We start from the raw sequence: 14,765 nt of genomic DNA, 5'->3' as shown, positions 1-14,765 counted from the left end.
GAAGGTTTTCGGATCCTCCCATTCCCTCGCCACGAACGCAAACGCTCTCTCCATCCCGCGTCTTAACAATGACTGTCGTACTCACGTTCTTCTATGCTTCCCTTCCGTTTCCACATAGCCAGGAGGAACAAATCGCCCTCGTCCATAGCTCCCGCAACAAACCACATAGATACTGTTTTTCTTCCCACGTCCAAAGCCACAACCCCGCCCGTATTCGGTCAATGGTTGGGAATTCCCAACTTACTCCGTAACTTTGCGGAGTCGTTACGGAAGAGGCCAGATGGTTCGGAGGGTACCATACTTTAACTTCATCTGGAGAAATTTGCGCAGAGATATTTGCAAATATATTTTGGTGTTGTGGTGGTCCGTAATCATAACTGAGCCGGCGTGAACAGGGCTTTACACACGAGGGCGAGGTTGCCGTGGCCCGCGCCCGCCCGGTGAGCAGGGACATCTTTGGAGCGTACAGCTGTCCATAGTCCGTTTTGGATAGGAAAAGACAGCCTGTAACTCACAACGTGCGTGTTGTCGCCGGCGTTGGATTGCTCGTGCAGCTGGATATCGTCGCTAGGTGATCAGCGTCAGGGCCGCCCTGTTTTTGATGCACGGCTGTCGGCTCCTGACGCCTGACACTCTTCACTTTTTTCCTGGGGGACTCTTTCCAGAGACTTCCCGGGACTCCCCTCCGAGACTCCTCTCTCCAGCTCCCCTTCAGAGCTCCTCGCCATGTTTTACCTCTTCACAATTTCTCGAAACTGCGTCGGCCCGTCCTCGTTACCGCCTGGCCCAGTTTCTTGGCCGGAATATTCCCTTCGTCTAATGCCTTAGTGGATCGGTCTGCCCTGGCTAGAGGGCTCGGCCCCAGACGTGCCCCGCGGCCAAGAATTGGGCATTACGGTCGCCCGCGGTGCTGCAATGCCCGCCCGCTCTCTTCCCGCCTTGCCATGCGTGGGTCCTGCGCGTCCCCTCTTACGCAGGTCCCGTTGGGTGCCGACGCGGCGGGGATCTGGAGGAGTGAGGCAGCCGTGTTGTTTTTGTCTCGCATCGCAGATCGGGTGCCGCATGTCCATCAGTTTTGTTTGGCTGGCCGGTGGCCTTTGGAAGTGGCGGTCCGAAACAGGAAGATACACCGCTGCCTTGTGGTTATGCGGGATCGCCGCTTGCCACGCCGGGTCAGCTCTCACGCGCCGCTTACATCCCGCAGATCGGTCCACCACCCGGCGCCTTCCTGCTGTTATCCCGCAGATCGGTTCACCACTCGGCGCCTTCCTGCTGCTACGGGCGAGCATGCGCAGGCTTTCGCGTATCTGCATTGACTGCACAGGCTCCGCTCGTCCCAAATGGCCTTGTTTGTTCGGTGGACGAGTGGCTGGCCACGGCCGGCGTTCTTTCTGCCCCGCGCCGTGCCGGGAAGCTCCGCCGACCCTGGACGGGCGATGTGGAAAATACAAATGTCCGAGATGTATGCCTACAGTGCTCGGTGGGGTGAAGGCCGCTATTGTCGCGCAGCCTGGTGCTGCAGAGGACGGGACTGGCGGCGCCACGGCCGGCGCCCGTACCTGTGTCTCTGCCGCCGACCCGGTGGAGTGCGAGGGCTGCTCTGGAGCCGGCTCTCCCTACATACGGAGCTCCCTGGCCCATTGAGTGTGCATCTCCTGGTAATAAGGTATACTATACAGAACTGTATACTGCAGGACTGTGTACTGTATGGGACTGTACGGAAACCGTTTGCCAAACTGTTGCGAAAGACGCAGCAGGAAGCGCTTATGGCTGATTGCGTGGCGTTCTTTTCAAAGCCGATTACCTTATTCATACCAGTGCTCAAAACACGCGTGAACGGCCAGATAATTAATTGGCCAAAAACATTACGCACGTAATAACACGCCAAACGAAGACAAAAGTCCAAACGATAATTATTGCACCGGAGAACGGGTCTCGTTTCCTTTGATCAGCAAAATGACCCGATTCGTATCATATTAAGTTCCAAATGAATGTGGGTCACAAGTCTGAAATAAGTTCTGAGTCTGGATGGGTGCGAACACCTCCTCCATGTGTTAACCGCTGTTAGGTCTCAGGGCACGGCGTTTCATTCATTTAAGGTTTTGAGCAAACTTGAGCTGAACACGATTCGTGAGTTAGCTGTGGTACGCATCTAAAAACACATTTATTTTCGTGTCTAGGCACACATCAAAGGCTCAATATCACCACTTAGGTTGCGGTCATGCTGTTAAAAAGACTATAAAAATGCACATTTTGCTTCTGATGAATCATGCTGTGAAGGCCACCGATGACCTCATCAGTCGCCTGCTTGCGTCACGGATTCTGGTGGACGGCCTTGCGCGAACGATTGAAGCTGGTGTATGCGCGATCGTGCGGAAAAGTTTCGGGACCGAAGAGAAGGTGGATCAAGGCCCCTCCAGCCGGCTTTCCCCTAGAACACTGCTAGGTTCATACTGGGAATGGCCTGCGAGTTGCAGGAGCCCACGCCGTTCGCGCCCACAGTGGACTCCACAAACGCCAGCGGCTGCACTTGCGTGAAGTCGTTTCCGAACTCGGGACCAAGCGTGTCGCACATCATGCGCGCCCAGCTGCTCTTCCTGATCTCCGCCAGCTGCGCGGCTGTAAAACTGTGCGGAAAGCCGCCGTTGTCGTAGAAGAAGCGGTCTCCGAAACGCACGTCGAAGAACTGCTGCCCGATCAAGCACTGGAAGGTGGGCCCCACTTGAGCACCAGCGGCTCGCCGTTCAGCCAGACCGCCGATGAAGAGGTCCACATCTTGTGGGTCATCGTAGAGGGAGCGCAGCTGGTCGATGGCCCTGGAGTCCATAAGGCGGTTGAGGTCGCCCCAGCTGGAAACGGTGTCGCCCCTGCAGGCCTTCAGCACGGTCACGTACGTGGGGATTGCGTGATCACGTCCACGCTGGATGTTGAGCGCGATCAAGTCCAACCCAAACCGAAAGTTGGTCGTGAACAGCTGTTCATGGACACTGCTAATGATGTTGGCGTCGAATGTCTCGGGTCGCGTGGCCACCAGAGTCCGCGCGTGCTCGACGAATCTCTGTCCCACCACAGTCGGATTGAAGAACGTCCTGGTGAGGTTAATCGATTGGACGATATCGCCGTTGGCGTTGATCAGATGATACATGTCGCGCAGCATTGAGTGACCGAAGCGGAAGGCGGCGGTGGCAAACTCGTTGGAGGCGCTGGGGTCCACGTTTATGTCGTAGGAGGTGGAGAAGCCGGACGTTAACGGTAGCAGGTTGTGATTCCGGGCATAGTCGAACCCGACAATGATCGGCAGCCATTCGTTGTAGATGATGTGCTGCCACTCGGCGATCACGATCCGCCGCGCCTCCTGGAACAGCTTCTCGTCGTCCCAGTCGCGGTGGTTCTGCTTCAGTGCGCCTGCCACGCGGTTGTGCTCGCGTGTGAAGATGGTGTGCATGACGGTTAGTGCGCTCTGCTCGTTGACGCGCGACTCACCGCCACGGAAGCAAACGCTGGCGCCGTTCACGCACGGATCCTCCTCCGCGGCCTGTCGACGTTGGCGCGCTGAACGCTTCCCGCGTTGGAAGTACAGAGGGCCGGTGCCGGGGCCGACGGTGGGTCGCGGGGTGGTGCGCTGGCGGGTCGGCGTGCTGGACAGTGGCAACAGGTTGTTGTTGGAGGTGATCAACAGGCCGTTACTGAAGGTACGCAGTCCGTCCTGTTCCTCCTGCTCGCTGCCGTACAGGTTGGAAGCGTCCAGGTGTGAGGTGAGCTCATTGATGGGCGTAGAAGGGCGTGCGATGCAGTCCAGGGACGGTGCCGGCAGCGAGCGCACCAGACTCATGCAGCGCTGGCCGAACTGGCTGTAGAACGGGTCGTCGGCCGGGATGGAGATGGGGATGCACTGCGGGTGCAAGGGCGTCCCCGGCAGCGTGCGGCCGCCATCCTCGCAGCACTCGATGCTGCCAGCGGCGCCTAGGTTGAAGACAAGCGCGTGGTTGAAGTCATGGTCGATGAACTGGCCCCACTGCATCACGGACAGGGTGAAGCCATTGAGTTCGCTCGAAATGGTCTCCACCACGCGCTCGCTGATGAGTCGTGGACTCGGCAGCGGCCGGCCTGTCACGCTCCGCGAGCGGAGGGATGCGAAGCCATCATCGAACGTGCTCTCGAGCAGCCGCTTAAAGCCAGTCAGCGCACTGCCTTCGCGCGGACGCAGGAGGTTGTTACATTCTCCGTTCACTGTGCGGTAGATACGGCTCTGGCAGAACATGGGCTCTGCTACAGTGCAGTTGGGAAGGAGTGTGGGCTGCGCCGGAAACGCGCTGGCAGCGGCCTGTCCTTCCCCGAACCTGGAGACGAGTTCCACCGTGTCTCCGCCACTCTGCCTGTTGAGAGCTTGAAGCGCCAGCTGGTTTTGTAGGCCCCGCAGGCCGAGTTCCTGCACTGCCTGACTGGAACGGAAGTTGAGGTTGAAGACTCCCACTGCGGAGTCCCTGGACGCCGACTGGCCGCCCTGCTGTAGCTGGTTTTGGACGTCGCGCGTGGCTTCCCTGGCCGCCTCTTGCACGTCGCCGCCGCTGACAACCCTGAGTGCCTGGGTGACCGTCTGTCCACTGGAAAGAGGCCTTGCAGCGGCCCCCTCAGCACCAAACCGGTTCCCGAGCGAGAACTGTTGTAAGTTGATGCCGATATTCTTGCACGTGACGCCGGTCGAGCCGTCGCCCAGCTGGCACCTCTGGCCGCTGGTGCTAGCTGTGTCGGCCAGCGCCGCTGGGCACAGCACGAGTGGCCGGCAGTTGCCCCTCAGACCGCCGCTCGTGCCCGTGCCAGTGCCTCCAGTCCGCGGGCAGCAGTAGCCGCGTATGATGCCGAACACCCGGCACGAGTCCGCGCCGGCGGCCCGCGCCTGCGGGCACTGTGAGGTCGGCAGACAGTTGCAGCCGGCGGCCCGAACTCCGTCCGAGCACAGCGCCGAGAGCAGCAGGACCTGCAACGGGGTCAGTTCGGGTCAGGTCAGACTGGCGCCCGGCGGTTTGCACATGGCGCAAAGCGGAGTCTCGGGGGCTGTGTTACTGTGGGAAAGGGAAGTATTTCGAAGAGATGTGGTGGAACCAAAGTTGAAGCATTTAGATTAGGTGAATAGCATCGGTGGTTAGCACAGGTCTGGGACCAGGAATAGCAAGTGAACCGCGTGAATCATGCCATGGTTCGTAACTGTGAGCTTTTCTTTTTCCACATAGGCTCGAGGTCTGCAGGCGATGCACGTTGATGCCATGACGACAAAGACGTCATTCTGACAAGCTTGGAACACTAGCTGACATCCACGCCAAGGGGTGGAGAAGAAGCTCCGAGCAGTTAAGGCCGTTAGAAATTTTGGAAGAACGTGGGTACAATGTCAACGCTGAAGTAGGAGTGGCGAAAACAAATAAGTGCGGCCTATGTTTACAAGCGGCTAGTGGGCCGTTAAGGCCTTAATTACAAATAATTCCTGTGGAGTGTGGGTCTGGAGGTCAAGCGGCTGTCTAAACCACCCTCACTCAAACAAAACCCCATTTTCACCGATAGCAATCGGCTTACAGTTGTCACGGAGACTACCTAGTTTACGAGGGAGAGGGGGGATGTAGGACAGAGTCTGTTCCTAATGTTCTCCGCAATAAGTTCGAAACTGCTTTGAGCGTGGTGCAGGTATTTTCAACAGCGGAGTTTACGTCACTTTTAGATATGTTTTGAGGATGGACATTGCCTGATACGTTTGGTTTCCAGTCTTTTACCATTTTAGGGGTAATGCCGGAGATGGTTTGCTCAAAAGTAAACACTAAAGCTCATTTCTGAAAGGAAATACACTCCAAAGAGGCGTTATTGAACTGTTTAGTTCCTATGTAGCTGAGACGTAGCAGAGCGAGAAAGGGAAGCCGCACTGGTCAATGCAATAATCTAACCTTGAGGCTTTCGACCGGACTCAAAATATTTGCCACTGTTCAAACTGGCTAAAGTAAAAGAATATGACAGATCCCACAGCTTGTATTTTTAGATTCTTCGCAACAGACGAGGTCACCGATCTAGAGTCAAGTCAATTCCTAATACTTTTCGTAATTTATGCGAATTTGAACACATTTTTGTGCGGGTTTGGTGTTGGTACATGAGGAAAAGAGCACTATCTTAAATGCAAACCATTATATGGCCACATAATGCATGACCTTGACCTTGGCCATGATCTTTCTTTTTGGGTGTCTTCTGCAAAACACATGCTGAACTCCAATTCTGTAGCTATATGTTGTAATTTTGGACGCAGCGTTCGACAACTTCATCAAAAACATGTTGTGGCATCATTTTAATGCCTAATGGGGTAACAATAGGTCATTTGACGACAAGAGATGACATAGAAAGCCGGCATTGGTGCGGTCTAATAGGATGTTTGACCGGTAGCCGTCCAGCTACGTAGCAGTCAGTCCCCACACATTAACTCGTCCGGTAATTTATAGAAAACATCCAACCAGAGAGTTTAAAAATCAACCGCTCAATTCATTTCCACAGATACACTTACCGTTTATAATTAAAAATAAATATATAACTGGTGTAGTTCATTTATCAGAACAGTTGAAATGCATCTCTTGTTGAAGTTTAATATCAACTGGAAGGTAAAGTATTGGGTTTTGAGCTGAAATAGCCATTTTTAATGCTTTTTTCCTGACGTTTACAGTCATGCCCCTTTCAAAGGGGCTGATCTACATTGGCATGGGGTTTTCAACTGAGGTAGGGACGTTGAATATAGTTCAATGCAACTCAGAGTCATGCCCTCATTTAACTTTAAACTCCCTCATTTCTTATTTTGACGCACGCGAATTTGTGCAGACATTTCGCGGAGCTTACTTGAAGGTCATCCATACATTCATCACGCCATAGAAACGGCACGCAAGCTCCGCTTCGCAAGTGGCCATGATTTTTGACTGGCGTACGTCAGCACGATCCGCGACATCAACGTACGACAGTTGGTCTTCAACAAGATCAAGTTGGTCTTCAACAAGACGCGTTGCGTGCAAATTTCGAACACAAATCACATTTTTTGAACATAACATGACAATTTGGAAGCCTCTACTAGTTATGCCAGAAATGCGACTGAGGATCAAATAACTGAAGAATAGCGCCGGAATGGAGCATATGAATGCGAATGAAAAAGCATAAAAGCACAGAAAATATGCAAGAACACCACAAAGCGGGCCAAAACACACGCATACAACCAAATTGGGGTTCGGCAAACACGCACCAGTTAACAAGCCACTGCTTAACAAGTTGAAGTACTACCAGAAGTTTAAGCAAGAAGTCCGTCCGTCCTCCACAACGGCAGTTCTGACACAGCCAGTCTGGAAGCGACTCTGAACGCGCAAAAACATCCAATGACGTAAAAGCACACCAATAGTTACGAGCGAGTTATTTCATACATATGACGCTTGCCCCTAACATCGTCAAATGTAGAACATTATGTTAAAATCTAGGAGGATGTTCCATATTTGAAGATATTAAAGCAATCACAACATATGATGAAATAACCTCACTTGTATCTTTTGGTATACATTTTAGTGGACAAGACTACCGCAGACCAGAGCATTTATCTTTGTAGTAAATATGTTCCTCAATACGTAACTGCTTTATTATCATTAAACGTTGGCATGAACTTAGGATGATGTCAAACTGGCCATGCTAAATTGCCGCCCTAGCACTCACATGTAGTACTTCAACTCGACGAGTTATGTCTATGGCGGTTTTGGATGTGGCTGCTGAGCGAGCTGTTCATTATGTGCTCGCGCTTTTGCCCTTTCTCGTGGTATTCTTGTCTATCCAAACGTGATTTGAAGAAATTTGCTTAAAATCCCATGCTCGGTTATGGCGATGTTCTTAAAGGGAGTGTCCGTTCTTAAAGAGAGTGTCCACAGACCTGCCATTTTTAATACCTAAACCCTTCAAGTTTCTGAGCTACACGCCCTCGAAAATGTGCAGACTATTTCAGGGAGACTACTTTAAGGGCACTCAGACATCCATGACACCACCATAACGTCACTTAAACACGGTCATCTCACTAGCCATGCGGTGGCCCGGGCAAACAAAACTGTCAACGGGTTCATATATGGCGTTCGTGAGCACAATCTCTACATATAACTGCCGTCAATTGACCCTCGATCAATGTTGTGCAAGGCACGATGATATAGTCCAACCATTTGAAAAAAGAAACTGTGCTATTTAATCAATTTTTCAACAAGTAAATTAAGACATTGTGCTGTCCAGAGCATTTTTCTACTTAAAGGTGTACTAATAGTTATAAGTGAGCATGCTGCATGCTACCTGATGCTTGCTTCAAGATCTTCAAATGCTGAACATTCCCTTTAACATGATGAATACGAGGTAGATGTTTGCATTTCAACGCTCAATACACAGATGTATGCAAAGTTTTGCGTACGGACTATGGTCAAACAAATTTGATCTCTGGCGAACAATTTCACATACAATTTTGGGCCGACATCAGACATCGAACTATCAACATTTTCTTACGTTCTCTCATGAAACGCACATTATCCTCGATTAGATTCGTGCCCGAACATTTGAGTACCAGCACTTACAATATACAAGCTTACGACAGTCTCCATGCGAGTTTTTAAGCGTACGGACATTTTCGTTACGAACTTTTTCCTGATGGGCATTACACCATACAATTTTTACACGTACGTCCTTTTGTCACTACCAACTTCTCCCTAATACCTTGCGCTCTTTATCCTGACGAACATCACGCGCAGGTACTTAAGCTTACGAACAAATGTCATCCGCACTTTTATACGGATTTTTATCCGCAACCCATTCCTCCGGTCCGTCAAGGTGAGAACAGGCACCACGTTCGCCTGGCGGGCCTCTAAAATGTCGCCAGTCAGCTGTGAGCCTGCAGCGTGGCGCGGTGCCGGGCCAGGGTCACACCGAGGCGCCCGTAATGTATGCGCTAGCCAAACGGGTTTTCCAGCAGCAGCCGAGAGGCGCACTTCACCGTCTGCTACGTGTTGTTTACAGCTGTGACTTGAAGGATTGCTGAGTTCGGCTCCGCAGCACCACACGAGGACGTCGGCCAGTGCATCTTCGCGGCGTAGAGCAAAGATGATGAAGAAGGTGAGAGAAGATGAAGATTTTTTACACATGAAAACCTCGCATTTGGTACACAGCTATATATTGTGATGATAGTTTGTAAACAAACCAAATTGATGCATGCAAGCGGCTTGAGTCGATGACGTTCTCTGGCTTGAAGCAGGGCAATAGAACACTGGCCACTCCAAAGTTTTGACTAGTAGGTGTCAACGCATGCTATAAGTATGCCAGAATCGGGATAAACACCATATTTAGTATGCTGTACCAAAAGTTGGCAGTGCTGTGCTAAAGGCATCTTTGGTTTGCTTGCGACGATTAGTTGCAATCATGTTTCTCAGTCGCAAAACGCTTAAAGTGCAGTGCGGTAGTGGGAATAGTGGTTGAAGGATCAGATTGTGTTCAAGTAATTTCAGATGCCTCTAAGCTGATCGCATGTATATCGTTGTTTGCCAAGTCACATTGTGTCTCAGTTTGCATGAAATGACTCATTTAAACATTCTGCATAAAAACTGATCTTGTAGTGATCCAGTTACTGCACAACGAGCCGGTTATGAATATTGTGACCTGAGCTACCGGCTGTTGAGTGTTCGTGGAGTGCTGCATGCAAAGTGATTGGTCATGGTGTGCTCAGGTATATTTATGTTGGACCTAAGGATTTTGTTTGTTTTGAATATATGAATACTGAGATTGTTGTCTGATTGGCATTTGAACATTCTACATATGCAATGATAGCCTTTATCCACAGATGTGTGACGACCATGAAATGGGCCATCCAACAATAATGCCAGTTCAGCACAGCTGTGTGGTTGCATTAGATTCATTTATTGAGAAATGAATGACACTTGGCAATGGCAACGGATGTTCTTTGCAACTTTTAGGTAGAATGTTGGAAGAAGTAAAAAGTCTACAGCGCGGGGAGGGGCACGGGTGGCAGGAGGCGGGAATACTTCCTATCGGAAGACGGATTCTTAACGCTACCAAACCTAAATGAGCGTTTGCTTCGGAAAATCAAATACATTGTTGAAAAATCAAGACTGCGCGTACGCTTAGCTTGGAAAAAACAATGAGCTTAAAAAGTCTCTGGTGAAATCTTTCATCTCGAAGTTTAAGTGTCCGGGTGGCAACAGATGTCATCTATGCAGTTCCGGGTTTCAAGGGGTTTGCACGCCAAAAACGTGGTTTACGAAATCAAGTGTAAGCTGTGTGAAAAACATGGAAGGGACATAGTCTATGTCGGGGAGTCCATGCGCCTTATTCGTTTGATATCTAATGAACACCTGCGAGACCCTAAAAACAAAACAGGGATACTCCTCTTGGTGACCATTTTTTGGCAAAACACGCTGAGGCTGAAATCGAGGGAAGTAGGGGCCCTATGCCCCTTTAAGAGCTCAAAGTTGTCTACAGAGCACAGGACCACCCAAACAGGAAAATAAGTGAATGTTTTCTTATAGAAAGTCGGCAACCAAATCTTTTGTCGTTTATTTGTGTTTTTGGGCGCGTCGACTGCAATGGTCATTTTGCTCCCAAGCCACCAAATATTAACATACAGGGCTCATCATGGCCAATTATGCGAACGTGATATGTGCCCCTATGTGTGATGTGTGCTAGCTTAAAATCGTTAGCATGTGTAATAGCCTGACGCGTGATGTGCGATGCCTGTTCAATTGAAATCGTTTGTATGTATAAGTGGTGAGCGATGTGTGATGCCTGTTTATCTCAACTCGCTTGCATGTTCGAATGAACCGCGGTGAGTGAAGCCCATTTTTTAAAATTCGTTTGGATGTACACGTATGTTCGGGCACTCTTATTCTTAGATAGGCACTGTATCTTGGCAATAAATGGCAACCGCTCTTTGTCTAACCCCCTGAATGTTGGTATCCTGTAAAAACTGTGGCTTTTTTTGAACCTGAGAAATCGAGTAGGATCATAGGCAGGCAATTTTGAATCCACTTCTGCTATTTTTTCGAGAAAGGCACGTTGCTGAAATATCAACCTAACGATATATCCTTTCTCCTGTCTTTTTCCAGGAATGGGGCTAATACCACTGTCTTATCTTAGCATCAGATATGCTGAAATGAGCTCATTTATAACTACTAGCATACTTTTAAGTTGAAAAGACTGCTCTAGACAAAGCCATTGTTATCCCCTCGTCTGATGGCGTCATTGTACCTTGCACGACATGGATTGAGAGTCAGTTGATGACTGTTATCTCTGGAAATCGTGCTCACAGACGCTAGATATGAATGACTCGACAATTATCTTTGCAGTAGCCTCGATCGCCGCATGACCGACGGAATGACAGAGTTTGAATGACGTTATAATGGCGTCGTGGATACCCGCGCGACCTTGATATGGTCTGCACGAAACAGTCCGCACATTTTCGCGGGCGTGTGGCTCAGAAACTGGAAGGGTTTAGGTCTGAGGAGGGCGGGGCTGTGAGCTGTACCGAATGATCCTCAAAATGGTCATTCCATTTCAAAACTCCATAGCAATGTGTAACAGTCCCCTTAATCTTCACTGTCCGGCTGACGGCGGGCGTTTCCTTTCGACGCGGCGGCCGTTTCGGAGCTGAGCTTTCTTGAAGAAACTGCAGCGCAAATATTAGATTATTTATCACGATTTGTGCAGAACTGGAGACGGAGACGGCGAACGCTTTGGACAACACTGAGGGTTAGTTCTTGGGACTGCATGCGCGTTGATTTTAGAGGTGCTGCAATATAGGAATCGCTTCAACTTCAACTTCAGCATGATTGCGTTTGCCTTCGGAAACCTTTGTTTGAGGAACTTGGACTAGTTTAGATGTTTCGCGATGAGCGGTTCGCCTTATCCCTGACATGCCTGCGAAGTGTTTGTGCGGATAAAGTGATAGACACTGCAACTATCCTTGAACGACGTGGCAGGTCTGAAGCTTTTTGCATCGACTTTCTCGCAGGGTAGATGCAGATGGTTTGCGTAGGTTTTGTTTTGTTTATTCTTGCATGCGGAAGTCCCGCCGTGCGTAAATTAGAATTGCTGTAAAAATTGCGAGAAAACTAAGTCTGAGTGGGGGCTAAACAATGGTGAAGGTAATCTTAAAGGATTGAAATCAGGCTATCGTAATCAAATTAGCACTTTATAGACCCCTCTGGTTGTCTTAAGAAGTAAACGTTGTAACGACAGTGCAGAAGACAGAATTTACTAGCTGACAAACTCGGTCAGACAGGCATTAATGGGCATTAACGCATGTTGCCTGTGATGTGTCATGGCAGGTCAAAGGAATGAAGGTGATTTCTGGATTCACCCGTACGCTTCCATGGCTACCTGATACGTGCCATTGATGTTTAGGTCGTATTGCCTTCAAGTGGTCAAAGCTGGTAGCAAAGGTTACGTACTTGTTTCACGTGTTTGGCCAAATTCAGGAAAAACGCTTTCAGAGGTTAGAATGACCTAGCTTTTTAACTGCAAACTTGCTTGAGTTGTTAACTGTGACGCCATGTTCCAGTTCCTCGATAACAAAGACGTCGACGTGCTTCTTATTTTCACTTCGTGAGGATCACAAGGGGTCATTGACCCAAGCTGACCTCGATCAACCATTGCTTTGAGGACCCCGTTATCTAGGATAGTTTTGTGCACCGATTTTAACAGCAATTTTCCCAATGACCGCGAACGTTTTTAATATGATGGTCATATCTCACCATCACATTACGCCATTGACTATAATTGAGCCCAAATGACCTTTGCTTAGAAAAGATATGACGGATAAAGCCCGTTGCGTGAGTAAGTCTATCGCCATTCGCCACTTTGCACGGCAATCGCGAGTTTAAAAGAGTTTGAACTTGATTGATATTATTTGTCCCGAAGGTCACGGTCCTTTTCAGCCAAGTACCCGGGTGGGTGTTCAAAGATCAAACATCAGGTGGCGACGATTGGGAGCTAAATACATGCAAGATAACCTGTATAGATGTATGTCTGCATATAACATACGAGTATGGTGATATATATAGATATAGATACATAGATAGATAGATAGATATAGATATATAGATAGATAGATAGATAGATATAGATATATAGATATATAGATATATAGATAGATAGATAGATAGATAGATAGATAGATAGATAGATAGATAGATAGATAGATAGATAGATAGATAGATAGATAGATAGATAGATAGATAGATAGATAGATAGATAGATAGATAGATATATATATATATATATATATATATATATATATATATATATATATATAATATATATATATAATATAATTATATATATATATATCTCTCTCTCTCTCTCTCTCTCTCTCTCTCTCTCTCTCTCTCTCTCTCTATATTCATCTATATTTATCTATATCTTATCTATATCTTATATCTATCTATATCTATATCTATATCTATATATAATATATATATATATATATATGTGTGTGGTGTGTGTGTGTGTGTGGTGTGTGTGTGTGTGTGTGTGGTGTGTGTGTGTGTGTGTGTGTGTGTGTGTTGTGTCGCTGATATCACCGCTTTGGGTGTTAATTGGATCAAATTAGCACCTTATAGCATCGTGCTTGAGCACTTCAACAAAAATTCACATTTGCATTGCTTAAATAGCGGCATGCTAAGCGGACGCCAGCCATTGTGAGCTTAGCTAGAGGAGCTTCGCATGACGTGCAACCACGGGCTCAGAAAAAGGCATCTTGATAAGCAAAGCAGCGCGCCACTGTAGGAGCGCTACCGCGACGTTAGTCGCGCAGCCGCTGCATCTCGCCTTTGTCTCGCGTTGCTTACCGTGCAAAGGAGGGTGATTCTCATGGTGAGCCGACAGTGGTCCTGATGTGACCCGAGTGCCGTCTAACACGTCCCGGTCCCGCAGGGTCCCACCGTCCCGACCTGACGCGCGCTCGTGTGGCGCCGCGCTGGCGGCTGCAGGTACGCGTTCGCTGTGTTGGCGCACTGGCGACGGTTGGTGGCTTTATAGGGGACCAGCCAGCTGAGCCGCGTGCCCGCGGGCGTGGATTGCCCCGGCGCCCCAGAGCCGCGCTGATCCGACGGGGTTTCCGCTGCAGAGACGGCTGGGGCTCGGGCTCCGGCCAGGCGCTGCGGGTGGGGAGTCACGGATCGGGCGACCCGGCTGATGACGGCGTGGGCTCGGGCTCCGGCCCGGCGCTGCGGGTGGCGGGTCACGGATCGGGTGACCCGGCTGATGACGGCTTGGGCTCGGGTGCACGGTCGGGTGCGCTGCGGGTGGAGAGTCACGGATCGAGTGACCCGGGTGATGACGGCTTGGGCTCGGGCTCCGGCCCGGCGCTGCGGGTGGGGGGTCACGAGTCGGGCGACCCGGCTGATGACGGCTTGGGCTCGGGTGCACGGGCCGGTGCGCTGCGGGTGGGGAGTCACGGATCGATTGACCCGGCTGATGACGGCTTGGGCTCGGGCTCCGGCCCGACGCTGCGGGTGGGGGGTCACGGATTGGGCGACCCGGCTGATGACGGCTTGGGCTCGGGCTCCGGCCCGGCGCTGCGGGTGGAGAGTCACGGATCGGGCGACCCGGCTGATGATCCGTCTTGCAGGCTGGGATCAGTACAATGCTATTCTTGACCGGTCTGCACGTAAGATGCTGATGTTTTTAGCCATGGATGCCCGTTTGAGTCTACGAAGCGTGCACGCCGC

At 50.1% G+C, this 14,765-nt stretch overlaps 1 protein-coding gene across 1 annotated transcript; it reads right to left on the bottom strand.

Annotated features, from left to right (window-relative positions):
• Positions 1-2,147: 2,147 nt before the first annotated feature.
• On the bottom strand, positions 2,148-14,029 carry LOC119106293 (peroxidase-like). The gene is made up of 2 exons (XM_037229910.1): positions 13,884-14,029; positions 2,148-4,978 (listed from the first exon to the last, which is right to left on the bottom strand). Exons 1-2 carry the CDS (start codon positions 13,905-13,907, stop codon positions 2,432-2,434), a joined length of 2,571 nt encoding a protein of 856 aa, XP_037085805.1. The 5' UTR covers positions 13,908-14,029; the 3' UTR covers positions 2,148-2,431.
• Between the last annotated feature and the right edge of the window lie 736 nt (positions 14,030-14,765).

The sequence above is a fragment of the Pollicipes pollicipes genome, unplaced genomic scaffold (genome assembly GCF_011947565.3).
Source record: "Pollicipes pollicipes isolate AB1234 unplaced genomic scaffold, Ppol_2.1 Scaffold_6138;HRSCAF=7277_pilon_pilon_pilon, whole genome shotgun sequence".
NCBI classification, from domain to species: domain Eukaryota; kingdom Metazoa; phylum Arthropoda; class Thecostraca; order Pollicipedomorpha; family Pollicipedidae; genus Pollicipes; species Pollicipes pollicipes.
The sequence above is the reverse complement of the archived record's forward strand: the minus strand, read 5'-3'. Positions and strand labels throughout refer to the sequence as shown.

What these genes read in the sequence shown, in the direction of transcription:
- LOC119106293 (XM_037229910.1), bottom strand. Translation starts at nt 13,907, where the DNA reads ATGAGAATCACCCTCCTTTGCACG. An exon ending in GAATCACCCTCCTTTGCACG is followed by an intron (nt 4,979 to 13,883) that starts GTAAGCAACGCG and finishes ACCCCGTTGCAG; the next exon opens with GTCCTGCTGCTCTCGGCGCT.